We start from the raw sequence: 20,635 nt of genomic DNA, 5'->3' as shown, positions 1-20,635 counted from the left end.
AAAATTCAATCATTTTTTGTTATAATTGCTTGCTAAAGTTGTATGACGTCTTGCCCTTTAAATGTTGGCATCTTGTGCAAGTAACCTTCACCATTAATATAATCATGACCACGAGGATAATTATGCCATCTTGCGTGTTCTTGTGCGCATGCGTCGAAGCTCCACACCCAGTTTGTTTTGCAAGCGCTAGCGCAAGCCGTGGTCAGCGTTACCCTGAGTATTCTTTCTCTACGGGCCTCGCCTCTCTCAAGCATTCTTGCCGCAAACGTCTTACGAGTACATTTTAGTATTTGTGCCCTTTCTGGCGATTTCAGCCTTCAATCGTCTCTCCGTCGACCGAACAGCAGGACAGGTCAGTATATGGACGAGCTTATATTTCTAAACTCTGAAGTTATTGATGGTATTTTTGGCGAGTTTGTTGTTTTGTCTGAAGTTGACTGTGGTGCATGATAAAAAGTGATCAAGTATACATGTAGTGTTGTACATGTATATGAGAAACAGCGCTGTAGCGCGTGGATGTATTATGGACAAGGTCATAATTTTGTCGCCATTGTCTTGGGGAGTTCCTGCTTTAGTTTCAGCACTTGAAGCAAGAAGGATAGCGAGTTCCCTAGTCTTCACGCGAGCTCGGTTTAAATTGTTTAAGTGGTTAACGTTTAGTGTTTCTGTTGTGAAAAAAAAAACATTATTGAAGGCCTACAATGTGGTCTTTGTTACGTTTATCAGGTCTCCGTACTAAACCGTTGAGAAGATCCGATTGAGTGATCGTGTTTCACAAAATCCCTGGACTCTGACAAATATTTGTCTTAAATTTAAACATTAATGTGGCCTGACGCTGCGAACTTAGCAAGTTCTTCTTCAGAGGCTAAAACAAATATTTGTCTTCTTTGATTTCTGCAGCAAACACAGCACAAGATGAATCACCTCGTTATTATCGTGATTGCTACTGTGGCATTCTGTAAGTATACAGCTTATTACCAGTCACTACAGTCACGTCAGTCCAAGAAAACTGTTGTTGCCTAATTTTGATTTTGATCGCTTTCAAATTTCATTTTTCTTTTACAGTCTTTGCAGAAATTAAACTATGATTAAACAATTTGAATGTCTTCTAAACAAGGCTTAATTATAACTTAAGTTACAAGCAGATAATTGACAAATAAAAGGCTTAGAAAGAAATTGAGAGTTCGCAAGCGCTAGAATTGTTTTCATTTTAATACCTTTTTCAATACCTCATTTTAAGACAATTCTACCTACATGGTGTAAATAATAATGTTTAAGGAAATTGTGAACCTAGACCGATAAAATCCCGCCGCTGAGCTAGCTGTGCGCTTCGACTTTGAGGTAAACATCTTGCTTCGGGCTACAGGCTATGCTTGAAAAAAAGAAAATCAGGGTTCCTTCTGTGAGCGGTTTACCCGCTTACAAGTACTGTGTACGTGTGCACTGATTATAGCTCAAATTGTGGTCCGTTTGTGGTTTATTTGAAGATGTGTTTTAGCTCAAATTGCACAACTATACTTCAAGAAAACCATCTATCGCTCATTATTCACTCTAATCCTCGTGTACGCAAAGTATAGGGCCCTCATGATCACAATATAGGCCTATGTAGGCCGGGTTGAAGAATTGGCCAATTGAGAAACTTGTACCATCAGTGAAAAGGGTATTTCATTAGCTTTCCAACAGTGTGGGAACATAGTTTGCTACTTACAGCGTTGAACTCACAGCGCGACCGCCCCCAAAAGGGGAAATCTGCTTCGCACCAAAATAAATGAGTTCTGATATTTTTGACGGCGTTTTGACAGGTTCGTTTTAAGGCTCAGAGAATGACGTCGGTACATTTCTGAGATTACAAACTAAATTTCAACATTCAGAGTGAGCCTATAGTTAATTTAATTTAACCTGTAGGTGAGTGTGCATTATCTTAATCCTTACGACCATGTATTTTTTGGACACAGCTTATTAATCAATTAACTATAAATCAGTTGATTTGAATGTGTTCTTTCGTGTGTAATCATGTTATAATCTGGCTATCGAGGAAATGTCTGAGGTCATGTTTGTGTACGTTTTTGCTAGACATCCATTCATAAAATCTGCAAACACTAGTACATGTCACAGAATTGGTAGCAAGCCAGCTGTTAAACATAATCCCTGACTCCAGCCCCTATCCCCTATGACCCCCATCTGTACCCCAGAGGCTGGCTGGCCCAACCAGTGACAGGTGCAGTGAGTGCACCATCAGTAATTGATGAGAGGCCCTTCCATTCGTTTTGTGCACAGAGGAGCCAGAGCAGTACACTTTTACAGCCAGTAAATTATAGAAAATTGCTGTGACTAAGAGTTTGAATAATCCCCCTTAAATAAGTCTGTATTCGTAAGGTCTAGGAAGTCACTGACATTGAGGTAAACCGTATAAGGTGTAAAAAAAAATGGCAAAGGGACTTTTAAATATTAATTATGTGGGTTTTAAATTATCCATGGATTAATAATACATTGAACGGTATATACAAAACAACGTGATATGTCTCCCAAACGGCATGATCTCGGAGTGTGAAAAGGTGGACCTTTTCCGCATGGTTTATCTGACTTGTGTTTTCAGCCACATTCACTAAGTTTACACAACAAATCGATCTGTGAATAATATATATATGGCCAATTATGTATCAAATCATAAAATAAGGGTTTTCTTCTTTTTCGTTTTTTTTTAATCTGTGCATATACATTGTGTTTATATTACTGTTATCATGCTGGTACGCCCAGAGGCCAGAGGGCCTGCCAATACTCTAATTTGTATTTTTCTCATGATTTGACTGATTCACCACCTACACACTGTGACTATTAGACTTGCTTCAGTCCACTTTGGCCCAAACTAATGCACGCAATGACTCTATCTATAGAACCCAGCTTTAGGCGTCCCTTGTCTTGTCCTAGAGCTATGATTAGACCAGTTCCATTGTCAACTTTTCTGCTTGCCTGGAAATGTCCAGATATTCTTTGAACGGATTAAGTAATTTCAGTATTTTTTTATCTGAAAAAGTAGCTCATGCAATTAAGCTATGATTATTTTTGGTGCTACACAATTTTTTAAATAGGAAATATAACTGATGGGGTTTGGGTTCCGCTTTTTTGTTTAATTCCGTGATGGTTGAAGTATTTTGCTTGAATATGTTACCGAGAAACTCATCGCCAGCGTATTAGTAAATGGATGTGAGTGTTGTTACAAAAGATTATAATTATTAGCGATGAGACACTTTGCCGATGTGAAAACACCCCCCCCCCCCCCCCCCCCCGTGCGTGTGACTAGGCTGTGCGTCATTCATGATTTCTTTTACTGCAGCTGTCCAGTGAAGCTGAAGGATTCTTCCACATGACCAATACACAAACTGCAGCGAAAAAAGAACTCTCATGCCTTTGTGCGCTCAGTGTGTTAGCCAGTGCAGTGTGAATACATGTAGTAAAATGATACCCCGGGGGCTGTGAATATTATAATGAGTATGCTTACATGTCTATGGCAAAAGGACTTTATGCACGATGAACTCAATGCTTAAAGCCATACCTTTTACTACCATTGTTATTCGGTTTGTGCTTGTTTTACTCACTTAATTTTGTTCGGGATTTTTTTTAAAATAAAGTTCATGTGTAATTACCTCCCTGGCTGTAAGCCAGACACGGGGATATTGCAATAGTGATGTATAAGATAGTGGTGTATTCGAAAGTGATGTATTCCATAGTGATGCATTCGATAGTGATGTACTTTATTGCGATAGTGATGTATTCGATAGTGATGTACATTATTGCGATAGTGATGTATTCGATAGTGATGTATTCGATAGTGATGTACATTATTGCGATAGTGATGTATTCGATAGTGATGTATTTGATGATGTACATTATTGCGATAGTGATGTATTCGATGATGTACATTATTGCGATAGTGATGTTTTCGATAATGTACATCATTGCGATAGTGATGTATTCGATAGTGATATATTCGATAGTGATGCATTCGATAGTGATGTACATTATTGCGATAGTGATGTATTCGATAGTGATGCATTCGATAGTGATGTACATTATTGCGATAGTGATATATTCGATAGTGATGTATTCGATGATGTACATCATTGCGATAGTGATGTATTCGATAGTGATGTATTCGATAGTGATGTACATTATTGCGATAGTGATGTATGGGTGACTGTAGTGTGAGTAAAATATTTGTTTTCCTCCGGTTTTCCTTAACTGTGCGAAAACAAAGGAATGTTCACTATTATAGGGTATGTAATGTAGACCTAAATGTCTGTGTGTTTATGGTGTAAATCGAGAACACACACGAGCATCATCGGTGAATCGAGGACAGAAAACGAATCAAGCACTCCTCGGTTAGAAAACGTGTATAAATACCAAAGAGAGCTGTTGCGAAGAAGTATAAACAAGGGAAGAGGGAAGAGGAACAAAAGAAAATCATCGATTTCCACCATAAACAAACGTGTTTGTTCCAATTTGGTTAGGTTAACTGTTTACTGTGGTAATATGAAAAGTCAGACTTCTATCCGTTAACCAAACTTGGTGGCAATAATTTTTGGGTAGGGGACTTAAGATTACTGTGAGACATTTGAGGTCAAAGATCATCTAGGGGTCAAATGCGGTTATTCTTCATTTCGGTTAGGTTAACTGTTTATAGTGGTGTAATATGCAAAGTCAGACTTCACTCTCAACCAAACTTGGTAACAATAATCTTTGGGTAGGGGACTTCAGATTACTGTGAGACATTTGAGGTCAAATGAGGGGTGCTGGTACCATATTTCACTAGGGGGGCGCTGTTCAAATTCGATGATTATTAACACTAGATTACAGAATGGTGTACCGTAATTTTAACAAGCAAACATTTTACCAGTATACCTTTTTTGGGGTGTCACAACAGCGGGGGGGGGGGGGGGGGGGCGACTTATTTTTTTTGAGAATTTGTATGGAAAAAAAAAATTGACAGAGCTGGGGGGGGGTTTACCCCTACCCCCCCCCCCCCGGATCTGAGCCTGATAATTGATATCACTCACATGTTGAATTCAACATACATGAGTTCGGACAGTGACCACACTTTGAAAGTGTTAAATCCATCTCTTTTAATGTTAAAGCCAACACTTACTATGTTGAGTCAACATTTTACCTCGAGTGTTGGTTCAAACATTTTTCAACTTTAGCACTTTGAAAGTGTTGCATTGAGACTTAACAACATTTAAGATGTTGAATTAACATTGTAAGCGTTGGCTTTAACATTTAAAATGCTAGATTTAACACTTTCAAAGTGTGGTCACTGACCGAAATCATATAAGTGTTGAATTCAACACTTCAGTTTTTAGATACACGTACGAATTGGGTATTTCTGATTTACCATCATTTGTTCTAAAGATAGAACCTGTGAGATTAAAAGAATAACACTTCGATCATAATCAACCTGTTCACGTAAATGATCAAGTGGGAAGTCGGCCGCAGAAACCTTGATTCTATACTAATTTGAGATATTTGTTTTGTTAATTACGTTTCTAGTCGGTTGTGGCGCTGATGCTCAGTGTTACAACTGCACCTACACCATAATGGGCGAAATGATGGTGGGACAAAAAGGTTGCATGGAGCCCGGTTTCGACAGTACGGGAATAGAGACTGTACCATGTGAAAACAAATGCAAAGTAAGTACATACATTATTCAGACGATCTACGAATCAAACTATTTTGTTGAGATGAACTGTAACAACCCGCATTTATGGAAAGTGGCTTCGTAAGCGGGTCCATTGAAAATGTACAGGGTCCAAACATTCGGGTCATTTTCTCTCAATTTGTCCATTTCTCGCTGTTTTTCTTGAGAGAAGTCTCTAAAATCTTCATAAGTAATATACTATCCAGCATAATTGTTGTTGTTTTTTCACAAAATACACACTTTAAAAAATGTTTTCGTCCCATGCCGGCGAACGATGTCAAGGAAAATTAATAGTAGGGCTCCTTTGCGCGCGAGTGAAAACAATCCTGTGTGATTCGAGGTACCATCAAATTTTGGGCCGAATCGCAGGCTGAACAGTGTGCCGCGTGCATAATTTTTATTTCCAGAACGGTTGGGGCCAAGTCATGAATAATTCAGTACTTTCGATCGGCCCAGTATGTTCATTCATGAGAACAGAACAATGATATCAAGAGCATTGCTGTTATTTAGTCAACCAGTTACATTAAAGCATTTTGAAGAACCGTTGTCTAGCTACCACACAGCGTAATGAGCTATGGATACAAAGATCCTTTGTTCGAATCCTCGTCGTCGCTGCTCATTTTCAGGGACTATTTTTCTTCTCTAAATAAGTGTCTTGCAATGATTCAAAGGAAAAACTGAAATATGCTTGACTTGGCCCCAACCCTCCTAGGAAAAAAACTCCGCGTACCGCGTGACGATGCGAATCGGCCCAAATTTGATGGATGATACCCTGAATCACACATGTTTTTGTTGTTTCACTCGTGCGGAAAAGGAGCCCTGCTAATTTCTCTTGTCGTCGTGCGCACGGGACGAAAATAGTATTGTTTTAATTTTGTAGTTTGTGTTCCCCCAAAAAATTATGCCGGACAGTATTACTTATGACGATTTTAGAGACTTCTCTCAAGGAAAAAAAATAGACAAATCCTGGACACATTGAGAGAAAATGACCCAAATGTTTGGACCCTGTTCAATGGGCCGCTTTCGCTTCCACCTCACGGCCCTTATTTGCATACATTATCATTCTCAGGTAAAAATGTCTATCGGCCGAGGAAACAGCGATGAAATCTATTTGATGGTACTGTTCTGTAACACCCACACCCAAGGGCAGATCCAGGGGGGGGGGCAAATGGGGCCATGCCCCCCCCCCCAAAAAAATATATATATATATATATAATATAATTTTACAAAACAATCAAAATATTTTTTTAGTGACTTTGTAATAAAGGCAGGCAATGAGTACACCACCATCTTTTCCTTTTAAAAAATGGTTAAAGTGGTCAGAAATTGACTCAGAACACACCACAGAGCATCTAGAATCCATTTTTTTTTGGCCCCCCAAAAATTGTGTTCTGGATCCGCCCTTGCCCGCACCCCCCAAAAAACACAAATAAACAAACACCCCAACAGCCCACCCCAAACAAACAAACAAAAACCAATGTGGTCAATACGGGCGATTCACAATAGTGCGCCTCCAAGAGTTTGCAACGCGTTGGCCAATCACAATTTGCGAAATCAGTCGACCCAAGGCGCGTTTGGAAAAGGTCGACTGATTTCGCGCATTGTGATTGGCCAACGCATTACAAACTCTTGGAGGCGCACTATAGTGAATCGCCCGTATTAAAACAAATGGGAACGTGTTATTTATTTGTATATTTATTTTACTTTTTTATTTTCAGATCTCAAAAATGGAAATGGCTGATACTGGCATTACACCACAAATGACTGTGTACATTCGCGGGTGTCAAAACAAGGCTGTGGAAGGACCTTGTGTGGACGTAGACGCCATGGAAGTAACAGCAGGAACAACAATAACTCAGACGTGCTGCGAGGGGGCGAAGTGCAACAACGCTGGGCTGATTCAATTAAGTATTGCGCTTATCCTGGCGCCGCTCTGCGCATTGGTGTTCTAAACTGTCTAGTGTCCTCTCGCGCGCACCGTACGTTTTACCATTTGTTAACTCGAGTATTTAACTCAAGTTGTAGGTGTAGTCTTGTACTAGTTTAGACCCACAGCCAATATCAAAAAGTCACTAAGCACAATCATTCAATTACCTCAGGAATTGTTTACAAAGCAAACCACAAAAAGAATAAAAAATTTTTTTAAAGGCTATTGCAGTGCAAAATGCATGGCGAGTTGTACATTGCTTTGGAAATGGTTCTTAGCTGATGATGCTTAGCTTATACATAACCATGCTAAGTAGTAATGTTTCCATTTAATGACTTCGTGAAATTGGGCTCCGAGCCGGTGCGCATGCGTAATGTAATCCAGACATCTGTCAACCTTGACCTTTTGGCAAGGCATTGTGATCTTAGGATTCATACCTACTTCCATTTTTTGTTCATGTCAAGATTAGTAGAAATTTGTTTAAGCATTTCTATATTAGACTTTCTTAGTTTTTTTTTAACTGCTGATATCTGTGCATTGTATTCGTTCAGTGGATGCTAACAATGGTCAACCAAATACACAATTTGTCCAGTCGAATTTATCAGTGGACGGGGTCTGTAGACAAATAAACAAACAAACAAACACAAAATCAACAATCGCTGAATGGATTTGTCGTAGTACAAAATGACGTTAATTCTTGAGCGAATACAAAATAAATGTATTCAAACGAGTAGACAAAGATTTACGAAATCCCGCTGGCTATTACCACATAAAAAGAAGTATAGCCTTTACCAGCACATCATAACTGTAAGTACATTTCTTTCTCTGCGGTGTGGGAACATTGGAAACTCTGCGATTGGGAATGCTGTATTTTATTCGTTGAGTCGTGTGACTTTTCTTGGGATTTTTTTTTTTTTGGGGGGGGGGGGTATAATGTCAGTGTATAGGCGCCCCATAGCGTGGCGAACCTTTCTACCCAAGAGGCTTAAGCTTTCGTTTTAATCTGTGTCTATTCGTGTGGATTGAGATAGGATTAACTGATGATAATTATCCACATCTTCGATGAGTTTGGTTGATGTTGAGCGTTATATGGAACGGGGCAATGCTTGGATAAAATGATGCAGTGCACTCTAGAAAAATTACTATGCCATGTATAATTCCTTGCTCTATGTTCAGGCCTACATTTGTCTTGATACGTCTTAGCCTTTATCACCGGAGTCTGTCTGGTATAATTGTCGCATTTGTTCAATTTTAATATTTTTCCAGTTTTGTAGCTGTTAACCTTATAGCCTGTGATAATTAAATAACCGATTATACAAGAATGTGTTTCATTCCGTCATTAATTTGTATTTAAACAGTAAACTGTGAACTAACTGAGAACGGTTGACCAATCGTAAATAGAGGAATGAAGATAGTTGCAATGTAACGTGACTTCAAATTGAGACAAGATGAGATGTTGCAAAAGTGCAAGCCAGACTTTGACACTAGTGACAGGATTTGTGCATGACCCAGGTTGTCACGGAAGCACTCTTTTATAGAAAGCACTCAGAGAGCGACACCTCCGCCAATGCTAAACAAAATCGAATCGATTTATACTTGTACCAAGGACCACCCCTCTGCTTGTATATGCCTGTGTTGGTCTACCTTTCCACTCCCCTATAAAATGGTCCAGTCCATTGACCTGTGTGGTTAGATTAGGTGGGTGATAAGGCATACAGGGTCACCGGGTCAGTGCCACGCACACGAAGCTGGTCACACAGAGCGATCTGGTGAAAGTTTTCCATATGATGGGTGAAAAATCCTTTAAAAAAATCTTGCACCCAGACGCAGATCCGGATCACTTCCAAAATCTAATCGATTTGAACTTGTACCAAGGACCTTCCCTAAAAATAAATTTCATGAAAATCAGTCCAGAAGTTTTTGTGTTATCCTGTTCACAGACAAACACACCAACCAACCAACCAACACACAAACCAACGCCAGTGAAAACATAAGCTCCTTGGCGGAGGTAATAAACGTCATCGGCCTCCTTCTGTCGCGAAAGACAATGTTGTACGTCATAAACTGATCAGTCCAAAGTGCTTGAGCAGCGTCTACTGTTGCTGATGTCCTTGAGTGGCAATCCCACCTGCAGACTTTGCAGGTGTAGATGGACGGAGGTGGGATAGCGGCTGCAGCTTTCCCCTTCCTGCGCTGTCTTCTGTCAGTGAGATGCGCCATGCGCTACACCTCGGCACACCTGATGCCCTCCTGCACGGTCTGCTTCCAGCAGGAGCGGTGCTCGGCAATGTCCTCCCAGACCTGCACACCTATCTCTGCACACCTATCTCACTGCAGCAGCCAGGGCCCAATTTCACGGCGCTGCTTAGCACAAAAATTTGCTTAGCACAAAAAAAGTCTGGCTTATGAAAGCAGGTAACCAGCCAAAACTCCACGTGATGTATATTGCTCGTGATCAGCATTCAGCTGTTGTTTGCTTAGTATAAAAATCACATGGAGTTTTGGCTGGTAACCTGCTTTTATAAACCAGACTTTTTTTGTGCTAAGCAAATGTTTGTGCTTAGCAGCGCCGTGAAATTGGCCCCAGGTCTCTCTTGCAGACATTTCTGTAGCGCAGGCGCGGGCGGCCTGTGGGACGGGAACCAATTTCCAGCTGTAATAAACATAAAACACGATAAAGAGGCCTAGTCGCAATTTCCCGATTTGAGGGCTTTCCCATTTCTTAACCCTAAAAGGGCCGAGGCGGAACCCCCCCCCCCTCAATTTTTTCTGCGACAGCTTTAAAAACATTTTTTTTGTTTCGCGACCCAAGCTGTTGCCTCGAGCCTTGCGCATCGTTTGATACCAAAAACATAAAAATCGGACCACGGGTTGCCGCGCAGCAAAATAACTTCCGGCGCTACGCGCCGTGAAATCTGAATTTCCCCATATACGTCGTGAACACAGAGCACAATTACCATTCGTACATATGAATAATTAATTAGCCATCATTCCAACACACTTTGACCTATAGTCATGACATTTCTTGGGTATGTTCATGATGAGTTGTTCTATGCATGAACCGAGTTTCCAAATGTTTCGTCACTTAATGGCCGCGATCTTAGGGGGCGGAATCCCCCCCCCCCCCCCCGGCAGAGAGATGGTCAAAATAACCCGGCCCTTTTAGGGTTAAATACCCAAAATCTGACATGCTGATTTTGTTTAATTATTTCCACTGACCTCCATAATTATAGTCAGATTGTGTTGAATAGGTTTGCATCATTCACATTCCATATTGAGTTCAGTGTAAATCACGAATAAGCATTTTGATTCGTCCACGTTTCGGGAAATTCGGCTCCAAGCTTGTTGAGAATCGCGTTGAGTTGAAAAAGTAAATTGCGGTTTATTTTTTTTTCTCATTTTCACGCTTCGGTCATTCATATTTAGTTCGTGCATAGGACTAAGAGGGCCATGGTCTTGTGTATAGGATTTTCCTAATGACTTAGATTAACACTCCGCTCATCGCCCTAACTAACCATGAGTGAACATTATTTCACAACATATAATCGGTCATTTAAAAAACAAATCGAAGAGATTTGAAACATAACATCTGACCGCAACGTTCCAGCTTGTCACTAATGAAATGACCGACGCATTTAAAGTTATGACAAAAAGACAGACTTTTGTTTTTAATCCAACGGCAATTTCCAAATGAGATGAATTTCACCAAACTTGGACGAATCAGAATGCTATATAAACGAATTACACACTGCGCCATATATAAAACATGTATGGCGGATTCGACATCGGAATGAATTGAGGACCCCGTGACGTTCTTTGCATGACATTTCAATGAGAAAGTCAATAATAAGTGGTCATGCTGACGCATGTGTATTTGATTCGTTCAACCCGCGTACCGTCGCATATCTTTATGAGTCATCGCTCCTGTGTAAGTGAAGTTCAGGCCATAATTATTTGTTTCTTTCATTGACGCATCAAACAAGGCAACATTCCTAGCCGCTCACATGCTTTGAATAAGTTGCATTCGTCTGAAATCGGACGTGTAAGGCATGTAGCTAACTTTGGTAATCTGCCTGAAACGGACCAACCAATGGTACGGGGGGGGGCTCAAAGTGAACGTTTGGATGTAAATACCCTGTACAATTATTATTCAGCCTGAAATGGGATCATTTGGAAGAAATTTGAACAATCATTGAAGGTGGCTTTAAAAAGGGTACATGCATAATCCGACACCCCTGTGCACCCCCATGTTCCGACTGCACATTTTCCCATTCCTCAACCTATCCCTAGCCCTAACCGCAACCGGGAGTACATGTGCGGGTTGTCAGAACATGGGCGTGTGTGAACATAGGGGTGTCGCGTGGGATTGAGATGAATTGGCCTAAACATGATGATTGGTTCGATAAGTGTTATAATTCACGCCTCGTTTCGTCAGGTTGGAGTAAGCCAGCCTAGCTGTTCACCGGGATGTGCCAACGCCAGTCTGCCACCTGCTTGCATCGGACTGCACTGAGCTGACTACAAAACCCTTTTCAGCTTGGACACTCAATTGTGAGTAATTTAAAGCGCCTGTCACACTGTCACGATGTAGCCTACCGATCACGATAAGACAGTGCTGAGACTAGACGCAAGACTCGACGACATCGTGAAACTCGGAATGACATCGGAACGACTTCCTGAGCGTCGTTTCGGCATCCTACAGGTCGCTATCGTGCATGGTTGGCAGTGGTTTCAACAGTTGAAACATAATCGCGATGGTCGGCAAAAAAATCCAAATCGGGTCAGAGTCTGTTCTCTGTCTGTACTCAAACGGTTGCGTCGTAACGAAGTCGTAACGAAGTTGCAATAGTCTATACGAGATCGGCAGTGGTCGTACATGGTCGGCCCAACTTTTTTGCCGACTTTGATACGACCATTATTATGACGTGAAATCGTCGTAACGGTTATGTCGTATGGAGATCGGGACTCAGTGGTGAACAAAATTCAATTGGACGGATCAAAGTCGCAGCGAAGTCGTAGCAAAGTCGTAATATTCGTTTCGAGGTCGTTTCGGAGTCGTAGTATTCGGGACGACATCGCAGCACATTCACATGGTCTGCAGACTGGAGCTCGGAAGAATTGTTTGAATTTGGTGCCACATTTCCTACGTATTTGTACGATTTTCAAAATTTTTATTTTAAATCACAAGGTCTTAGCGGGGTCTTGGTCTGTGGTCTTGGATGTGTGATTGGGGCCTTATAAGGGACTCTCAATTCTTACATCAGCAATACTTTGATTTCATCCAATACATCGTTGAGCTCCATTGCTTGATCAATTCCAAATTTGCACCAATACATTTCATTTGTGGTAATTCACGAATGTAGCATTTTAATTCGTCGTAGCCGTTCGGGGAAATGTGTCTCATATGGAAATTGGCGATGAATTGAAAAAAAAACCAGTGATTCATTAGTCATCATTTATCATTCGTATAAACTCTTCGGTCGTTTAGTTTTGTTATAGTGGCAAGCTGAAATGCAACGGTAAGATTTTTCCCAATCTCCTTGCATTTCATAAAATGTTTAAGTGCATTTTGTGAAATAATTGTCACTCTTTCATTCGTAATTCAGTTAAAATAAGTAACGTACCTTAGGCCAAAAAAATTAATAAATCGGTCTCTGGTCAGCGCGCGCGTCGATTTTAATCATGCGCGTCAATCTTTTTTTCCCCAAAATGTTCTGCGGTAGCTCCAACAGCGCCCTCTATTGCCGCACCTCCTCAATTGTTTTTACCAAAGAGCACCAAGGAATGGGAAATTGCACCAAGGCAAATGATCGAGAGCACCAAGGCAAATTGTGGAGGACACCAATGTACATGAGGACACCAAAAAAGCAAAATAGTACCCCACCTTGTCTGTACAATCCAAGCTTGAAGAAAGCAAAAAAAAAAAAAAAGCCGCGTCCCCGCGTCAATTCCGGAACTTTGGTCTGACCAGAGACCGAATATTTTTTTTTTGGCCTTATGTTGCATTTCTAAATTATGTTATGTATATTATGACCATGGAGATCAGGCGTACCGTGCATGCAGTGGCGTAGCCAGGAATTTTTCAGTGGGGGGGGGGGGGGGGGGGCGCTGGGGGGGCTGGAACATTTCATGGGGGGGGGCGTCATGTAGATCAATGATTTTTTTTTTAGAAACTCAAAATTTCAGTGGGGGGGGGGGGGCACTGGAGGGGCGACAAGGTTTCATGGGGGGGGGCTGTCGCACGCCCCCCCTGGCTACGCCACTGCGTGCATGACTCATTTTGGTAGGATACAGTTCCATTAATAAAGGCCCGAGGCGGAAATTATGTTCTTCCTTTATTGATTCATTTCATTACAAAGGACATCCAAATCATGCAGGGACATTACACAACTTCAATGTGTCATAACGTCCTTCCCTCTCCTCCCTCGCCATGTGATGGAATGTACGCAGGGGCGGCGGGACCAGAAAGGGGGGGGGCACTTGCCCCCCCCCCTCCCAGATTTTCCCAGGCCAACAAAAGTGCCCCTCTTGCGGATATAAATGTGCCCCCTGGAGATGAAAACAAAACTGCCCCTCAAACGTACACATGAAAGCATATGATCGCGCTACAAATAAAATTTTCTCCTCTCTTGTATTGGAAAACTGCCCCTCAAAAGTCAGTGGCGTAGCACGGTCATTTTTATTGGGGGGGGGGGGGGGGAGGGGTTAAACATTTTTGAAAAGGGCACTTGCACATCCGTGAGACTGTTTTTTTTCTCCAGACACTTGGTCTCCGTAAAATCAAAAAGGGGGGGGGGGGGGGACGGTACCATCTGTCGAATGATCTGCCGACAATTATGCACACAAAGGGCCATTATATGGTGCTTTTCAGGGCGATAGGCCTACATGTGCAAAATTAAGAAAAAGGCAGATGCCACATTATCCCCCTTACCCCCCGCTGGCTACGCCTATGCAAGTGGCCCTCTTGCATTAACAAGACTGTGCACCTTCTCGAAATATAAAACTACTATTCAAAAGCACAAATATCCCTCTCGCAACAATGAAATTGTGCCCCTCTCGAGATGTAAAATTGGCCATCAAAAGCAACACTGTGCCCCTATCTACATAATACTATAGTCAAATTCATGGCGGGCCCGGGGAGTTATACTGCCGGGGCGGAGAGTTTGTGGTGTGCCGAAGGCCCAAGGGCGAATCAAAGGGGGAGTGGTGACAACGGGGCCATGCGTCTCAACGAACCCTTTTTTTTTTGTAGTGACGTCACAAAAAGGCAGCCGCTACGTACACCACCATCTTACGTACACCAGAGCATCTAGAATCCACTTTTTCGGGGCCCTTCAGCGGGCCCCGAACCCCACGCAGTGAATTTGTGCACCCACTTTTTTGGGGGACCACATTTTGTTTGCCCCCCCCCCCAAAAAAAACCCATTGTTTTCTGGATCCACCCGTGCATTGCGAAGGCCGACTTAGGCTCTCACTTTCACACCGACGGAAGGTGCCCCTTTTTCTGGATAAGTAAAGTACCCCAGTTTGAAAAGCGTCCGCCGCCCCTGAATGTACGTACAGAATACAGATGACTAAAGCGTGAAAACAAATGAGAAAAAAGCACGAGTTTGCGTCCCATGCACACGGGGCAAGTTTCCCAAGATTTGGACGAATTAGAATACGTTTACTGCATTCGTGAAATTAAATTGTAACGTCACCTTCTAAAGTTGGCTACCCATTTTTTTATGGAATTATTTTTTTGGGGTAGACATTTTTTTTGGTAGACATTATCGGTCGTAACCGATAAAACAACAAAATTTGACCGATAGTGTAGTAACATTTCCTACACTATCAGTCATGTTTTGTTACATCGGTTAGTGATACAGTATCAGTTCATTTGTGTGACATTATCGGTTGGTGATACATTATTCGTTGGTTACTACATTATCAGTTCAAACAAAGCTTCAATGGTTTGATCATGTAAACCCGCAGACCAGGAACTCTAGCGCACACCATCATGGAGTGCAGACCTTGAGCCGTATGGGCAGACAAAGACGAGGCAGACCAAGAGCCAACTGAAACTCTGACATTCGGAGACACAGGCACGAGCATGCTATACGTGGAATGTGCATGTGTACGGACTGAAAGATTATGAGATGGAGGAGACTGGTAAACTACGAAAGCCCATTAGCGCCACTGCAAGTATATATGTTGCGGATTATTTAATTCGTTATTACGGATTATTAATTCGTTATTACGGATTACTAATTCGTTAATACGGATTATTAATTCGTTATTACGGATTATTTAATTCGTTATTACGGATTACTAATTCGTTATAACGGATTATTTAATTCGTTATTACGGATTATTAATTCGTTATTACGGATTATTAATTCGTTATTACGGATTATTAATTCGTTATTACGGATTAATTAATTCGTTATTACGGATTACTAATTCGTTATAACGGATTATTTAATTCGTTATTACGGATTATTAATTCGTTATTACGGATTATTAATTCGTTATTACGGATTATTTAATTCGTTATTACGGATTATTAATTCGTTATTACGGATTATTAATTCGTTATTACGGATTATTAATTCGTTATTACGAATTATTTAATTCGTTATTACGGATTATTAATTCGTTATTACGGATTATTTAATTCGTTATTACGAATTACTCATACGTTCTGAACTTCTGAGGCATTACTCGGCAAGTATGGCACAGGAGTGCAAACTTTGTATGCAAAGATAGCGCCGCCTAGCGGCGCTATATACACAGGCCCCTGGTCACGTGCTCTCCACGTGTGAGAACATCAGACCTAATTCGTAATAACGAATTAATAATCCGTAATAACGAATTAATAATCCGTAATAACGAATTAAATAATCCGTAATAACGAATTAATAATCCGTAATAACGAATTAGTAATCCGTAATAACGAATTAATAATCCGTAATAACGAATTAAATAATCCATTATAACGAATTAATAATCCGTAATAACGAATTAGTAATCCGTAATAACGAATTAATAATCCGTAATAACGAATTAATAATCCGTAATAACGAATTAATAATCCGTAATAACGAATTAAATAATCCGTTATAACGAATTAATAATCCGTAATAACGAATTACATAATCTGTAACATATATACTTGCAGTGGCGCTAATGGGCTTTCGTAGTAAACTGACCTGACATGAATAATGCACGCAAGTACAGTCACTGATTGCTATACATGCACCAGACGGTGAAGGTCAACACACGAGGCGCACAGCCGCTCTATCTTTTCTGCAGATGTTGATTGAGTTCACTGGCAAGCAATGGAATGTAATTTGTTCATCCAAGGACGAGCTAGACTTGAAACAAGTCGCTCACTAGCCGGGTTTTGATCGCCCGTCGCGCACCGCTCCGGTGTGGCGTGAATTATATAATGTAGCAACCTCGTCCCCTGTGCTCATATAAAGAAAGTGCACTTTTTAATAAAATTAACCAAAAAGGGATGTCAAATATTTTCATCCATTTAAGAGAAGGAAGTTGCACAAAATATGTTCCCAAGTAGCTAGAAGACATATGTCATGAGCCCTTTAGACTACATGACTCAGAGTCAGATGCTGTACATGGAAACATTAGCAATAGCATTACTCATCAAGGAAGGAATGAATCATTACCAGTTAGCATACAATACGAATACAGTCAAGGGCGGATCCAGAACACAATTTTGGGGGGCCCCAAAAAAATTTGGTCCCCAAAAAGAGTGTCCAAAAAAATTATGACGTGAGGTTCAGGGCCCGCTTTAAGGGCCTCGAAAAATGTTTGGATTCTAGATGCTCTGTGGTGCGATCTGAGGTAATTTCTGACCACTTTAATGTTTTGTGGGGGGGGGGGGGGGATTTGAGGAAAAGATGGTGGTTTACTCATTGCCTGCCTTTATTGCGAAGTCATCTAAAAAAAAATATTGATTCGGTGTTTTTTTGGGGGGGGGGCAGGCCCCCTCCCCCCCCCCCGATCCGACCTTGAATACAGTGCGAGTCAAAGACAAAACCGAGGGCGTCAATCGCTTATGAAAGTGCGTTTGTTTTATGGTGTACTCGAGGACACACACGTGCAACATCATCGGTGAATCGAGGATCTAGGACAGGAGCAAAATTGAGGACGACCTCGATTAGAAAACGTTTACAAAACCCAGACAGCATGTCCCCCGTCCCTAACCGAATGACGCCCATGTACCTACCCGAATTTAAGTTGCACAATAATAATTCAGAGGCGAATCAAAGAGGTGAAGTGACGAGTCTACACGCGTTGTAAACTACTTGAAAGTAAAACTGACAAGAAAGCAAATTTCTACTCGAGGCGCGTGAGGACGCTCTTTAGGTTTAAACAAGGACACACTTATTTCGCTTGCTTTACTTTTTTATGATTTAGGACATTGAAAGTAAGACTGCATTTGAATCCGCTGTGTATAGCTGCATGTAGGTCTAGGTCTGCGCCCATTGAAAATACGCGGGCCAATAGACGTAGCCGTCCGAGGGGGGCCTGTAGGGCCGGGCCCCCATGGCGAGCAATTGCCCCCCCCCCCCCCCCTCTCCATCGGTAAAAGCCACACATATGTATATTGGTCTTTTTATGGTAGTGGGCCCCCTAGTTGGTACTATGCCCCCCCCCCCCCCCCCCCCCCCCCCCCCCCGATGCTCAGGACTAGTGCGACGGGCCTCAGGAAGCCCGTTTAGGGCATGGCCTAATAATTATAGAAAGTATAGAATCGAGTTTTAGGAAACAATGTCGCCACTTCTTTGGTTGTATTGTGTGCAAAGTCAATGGAGAGTTGAGTGCATTTTCAAAGTACTTTCTAACAAAATTAGAAGTGTTTCTCAGCCCCGGATTCATGTTTTTTTTTAACATTTTTGCAAAAGACTGACCTTTGGAAAAAAGTGGCGTCTAGATGCAACATTCTTTCCCAGTATTATTCCGAGATGTGTGTGTGGAGGGGGAAGCCTGCTTTTTCATTTTTTTTTGGGGGGGGGGGGGGGGGGGGGGCTACATTGCGATATCTGTTACAGTGGGGGAATTCCCTCCCTCCCCAGTAAACAATTGAACAAGTACAGTCTGCATTAAAATATATATGCACATGTAAGTTAACCCATTAAAAATTGATTTAAAAACAAACCAATAAATCTAAAGAACATGCAGATGCTCAGAAAATGTAGTTGACAAGTCCAGAAATTATTTATTGAAATTCTCAACAATGCTTTCTGTTTAACAAGACAATGATTCCTGAGAATATATACGACTTGAAGCTTTCCATGGCAGATGAGATAAATTATTAAGTTCTTCCAAGAAGAGATATCTTTCCACATGGTGTCACCCGCAACTTTATAATTTCATTCCTGAGAACTTAAAGGGAATATACATCATTTGCTTTTGCTGTAATTTTCGGAAATGGATGGAATTGGGGGGTTGGAAATATATAGCAAATATAGTTACACTGACTTTTTTTGAGGTTTTGGGTTCGAAAATGCTATAAAAACCAAGAAAAACAATCATTTTCCTCTAGTCTGGTTCCCTGACTCCATTTAGGAAGAAACAGAGCAGTTTACATATATTGGGGAATAGTAAGGTCAGGGAACCAGTCTAGCTGGCTTGTACCCGTTCATAGGTGTGTAATCAATTGCAAACAAGTGCGATGGTCAACTGGGGCCAGTATTTGAAAAAAAAAGCCAGTTTTTCCAACGCTGATCGGCCGATCAGCGTTGGAAATTGATACAAAAATAACCACTTTTCTTGAAAATGACAGTATACCAGGTGCCATGATTTTACAGGATGCTTTACACTGTCATTCACTCACAGTCCAGCAAGGTATTTCAAAATGATTTGGTAGTTTTATTTTTTCATGTTTGCAAATGTTGTATGTTAAACTTTCTCAGAAATTTGACCTTGAGTGGGGTGTACCCCAAGGATCCTGTTTAGGTCCTTTGTTGTTTATTTTATATACTAGTAGTTTGTTCGAAATTATTGAGACTCAACTTCCAGATGTGCATTGTTATGCTGACGATACGCAACTTTATCTTTCCTTTTGCCCTGATGATGCATCGAGCCAGGCGTCTGCTCTTTCTACATTTATACATGTTGTGCGTAAATGGATGCTCAGTAATGGGTTGATGTTAAATGATGATAAAACTGAATTTATTATCATGGGTACTCGCCAACAATTGGCTAAGGTTAACATTGACAGCATCAATGTTGGGGAGTCCAGACTTTCCCCTGTCTCCGTTGTGAAGAGTCTGGGTGCCTGGTTCGATGCAAACTTGACAATGTCTACTCATATCACAAAAACGTGTGGTACGGCTTTTTATTATTTACATAATATTAGACGTATCAGAAAGTATCTGACCAGGGAATGTACTGAAACATTAATTCACTTTTTTATTTCTAGTCGGTTGGATTATTGCAATAACCTCCTCTATGGATTGCCTGACGTTCAAATATCGCAGCTTCAACGTGTGCAAAATTCCTGCGCCAGACTAGTCTGTAACGCTTACAAGTACTGTCATATCACCCCACTGTTTTTTGATTTACATTGGCTTCCGGTGAGATTCAGGATTGAGTTTAAAATTCTGTTCATAACTTATACAATTCTTTATGGTCTAGCTCCCTTATATTTATGCCATCTAATCCAAAAACGATCTTCATCCAATAACAATCTCAGATCTTCCAATGACAAAACACTCCTCAGCTCAGTTACTCAGCAAGTCGAACCAAGGTCACCCTTGGTGATCGTGCATTTGAGTGTGCTGCACCTAAGTTATGGAATGCACTTCCATTAAATATCCGAGAAGCAAGTAGCCTGAATGTTTTTAAACAATTACTTAAAACTCATCTTTTTATGAGAGCTTTTTATTGATTTTTTGTACCCTGTAACAGTGTTCATTGTATTGTTGAATTTTGCGTATACGTCTGTTTATTTTTATTTTTTTATGACTGTAATGCGCATTTGAACATATTTTAAACGGAATTTTCGC

The 20,635-nt window shown here is 41.1% G+C and overlaps 1 protein-coding gene across 1 annotated transcript; it reads left to right on the top strand.

Moving 5' to 3' along the window:
* Window positions 1–200: 200 nt before the first annotated feature.
* Window positions 201–8,941, top strand: LOC119724054. Its single transcript, XM_038194977.1, has 4 exons — window positions 201–352; window positions 901–958; window positions 5,545–5,684; window positions 7,411–8,941. The coding sequence occupies exons 2-4, from the start codon at window positions 916–918 to the stop codon at window positions 7,642–7,644; spliced, it is 417 nt and encodes a 138-aa protein (XP_038050905.1). The 5' UTR covers window positions 201–352; window positions 901–915; the 3' UTR covers window positions 7,645–8,941.
* The last annotated feature ends 11,694 nt before the right edge of the window (window positions 8,942–20,635 follow it).

Source organism: Patiria miniata, unplaced genomic scaffold (genome assembly GCF_015706575.1).
Source record: "Patiria miniata isolate m_02_andy unplaced genomic scaffold, ASM1570657v1 HiC_scaffold_1, whole genome shotgun sequence".
Classification (NCBI taxonomy): domain Eukaryota; kingdom Metazoa; phylum Echinodermata; class Asteroidea; order Valvatida; family Asterinidae; genus Patiria; species Patiria miniata.
This window is presented reverse-complemented; position numbering and strand designations above follow the sequence as displayed.

Excerpts from the sequence above, each read along its gene's own strand:
- LOC119724054 (XM_038194977.1), top strand. The coding sequence starts at position 916 with ATGAATCACCTCGTTATTATCGTGATTGCTACTGTGGCATTCT. Across the intron at positions 959-5,544 it reads GATTGCTACTGTGGCATTCT|TCGGTTGTGGCGCTGATGCT; the intron begins GTAAGTATACAG and ends TTACGTTTCTAG. Across the intron at positions 5,685-7,410 it reads CATGTGAAAACAAATGCAAA|ATCTCAAAAATGGAAATGGC; the intron begins GTAAGTACATAC and ends TTTTATTTTCAG.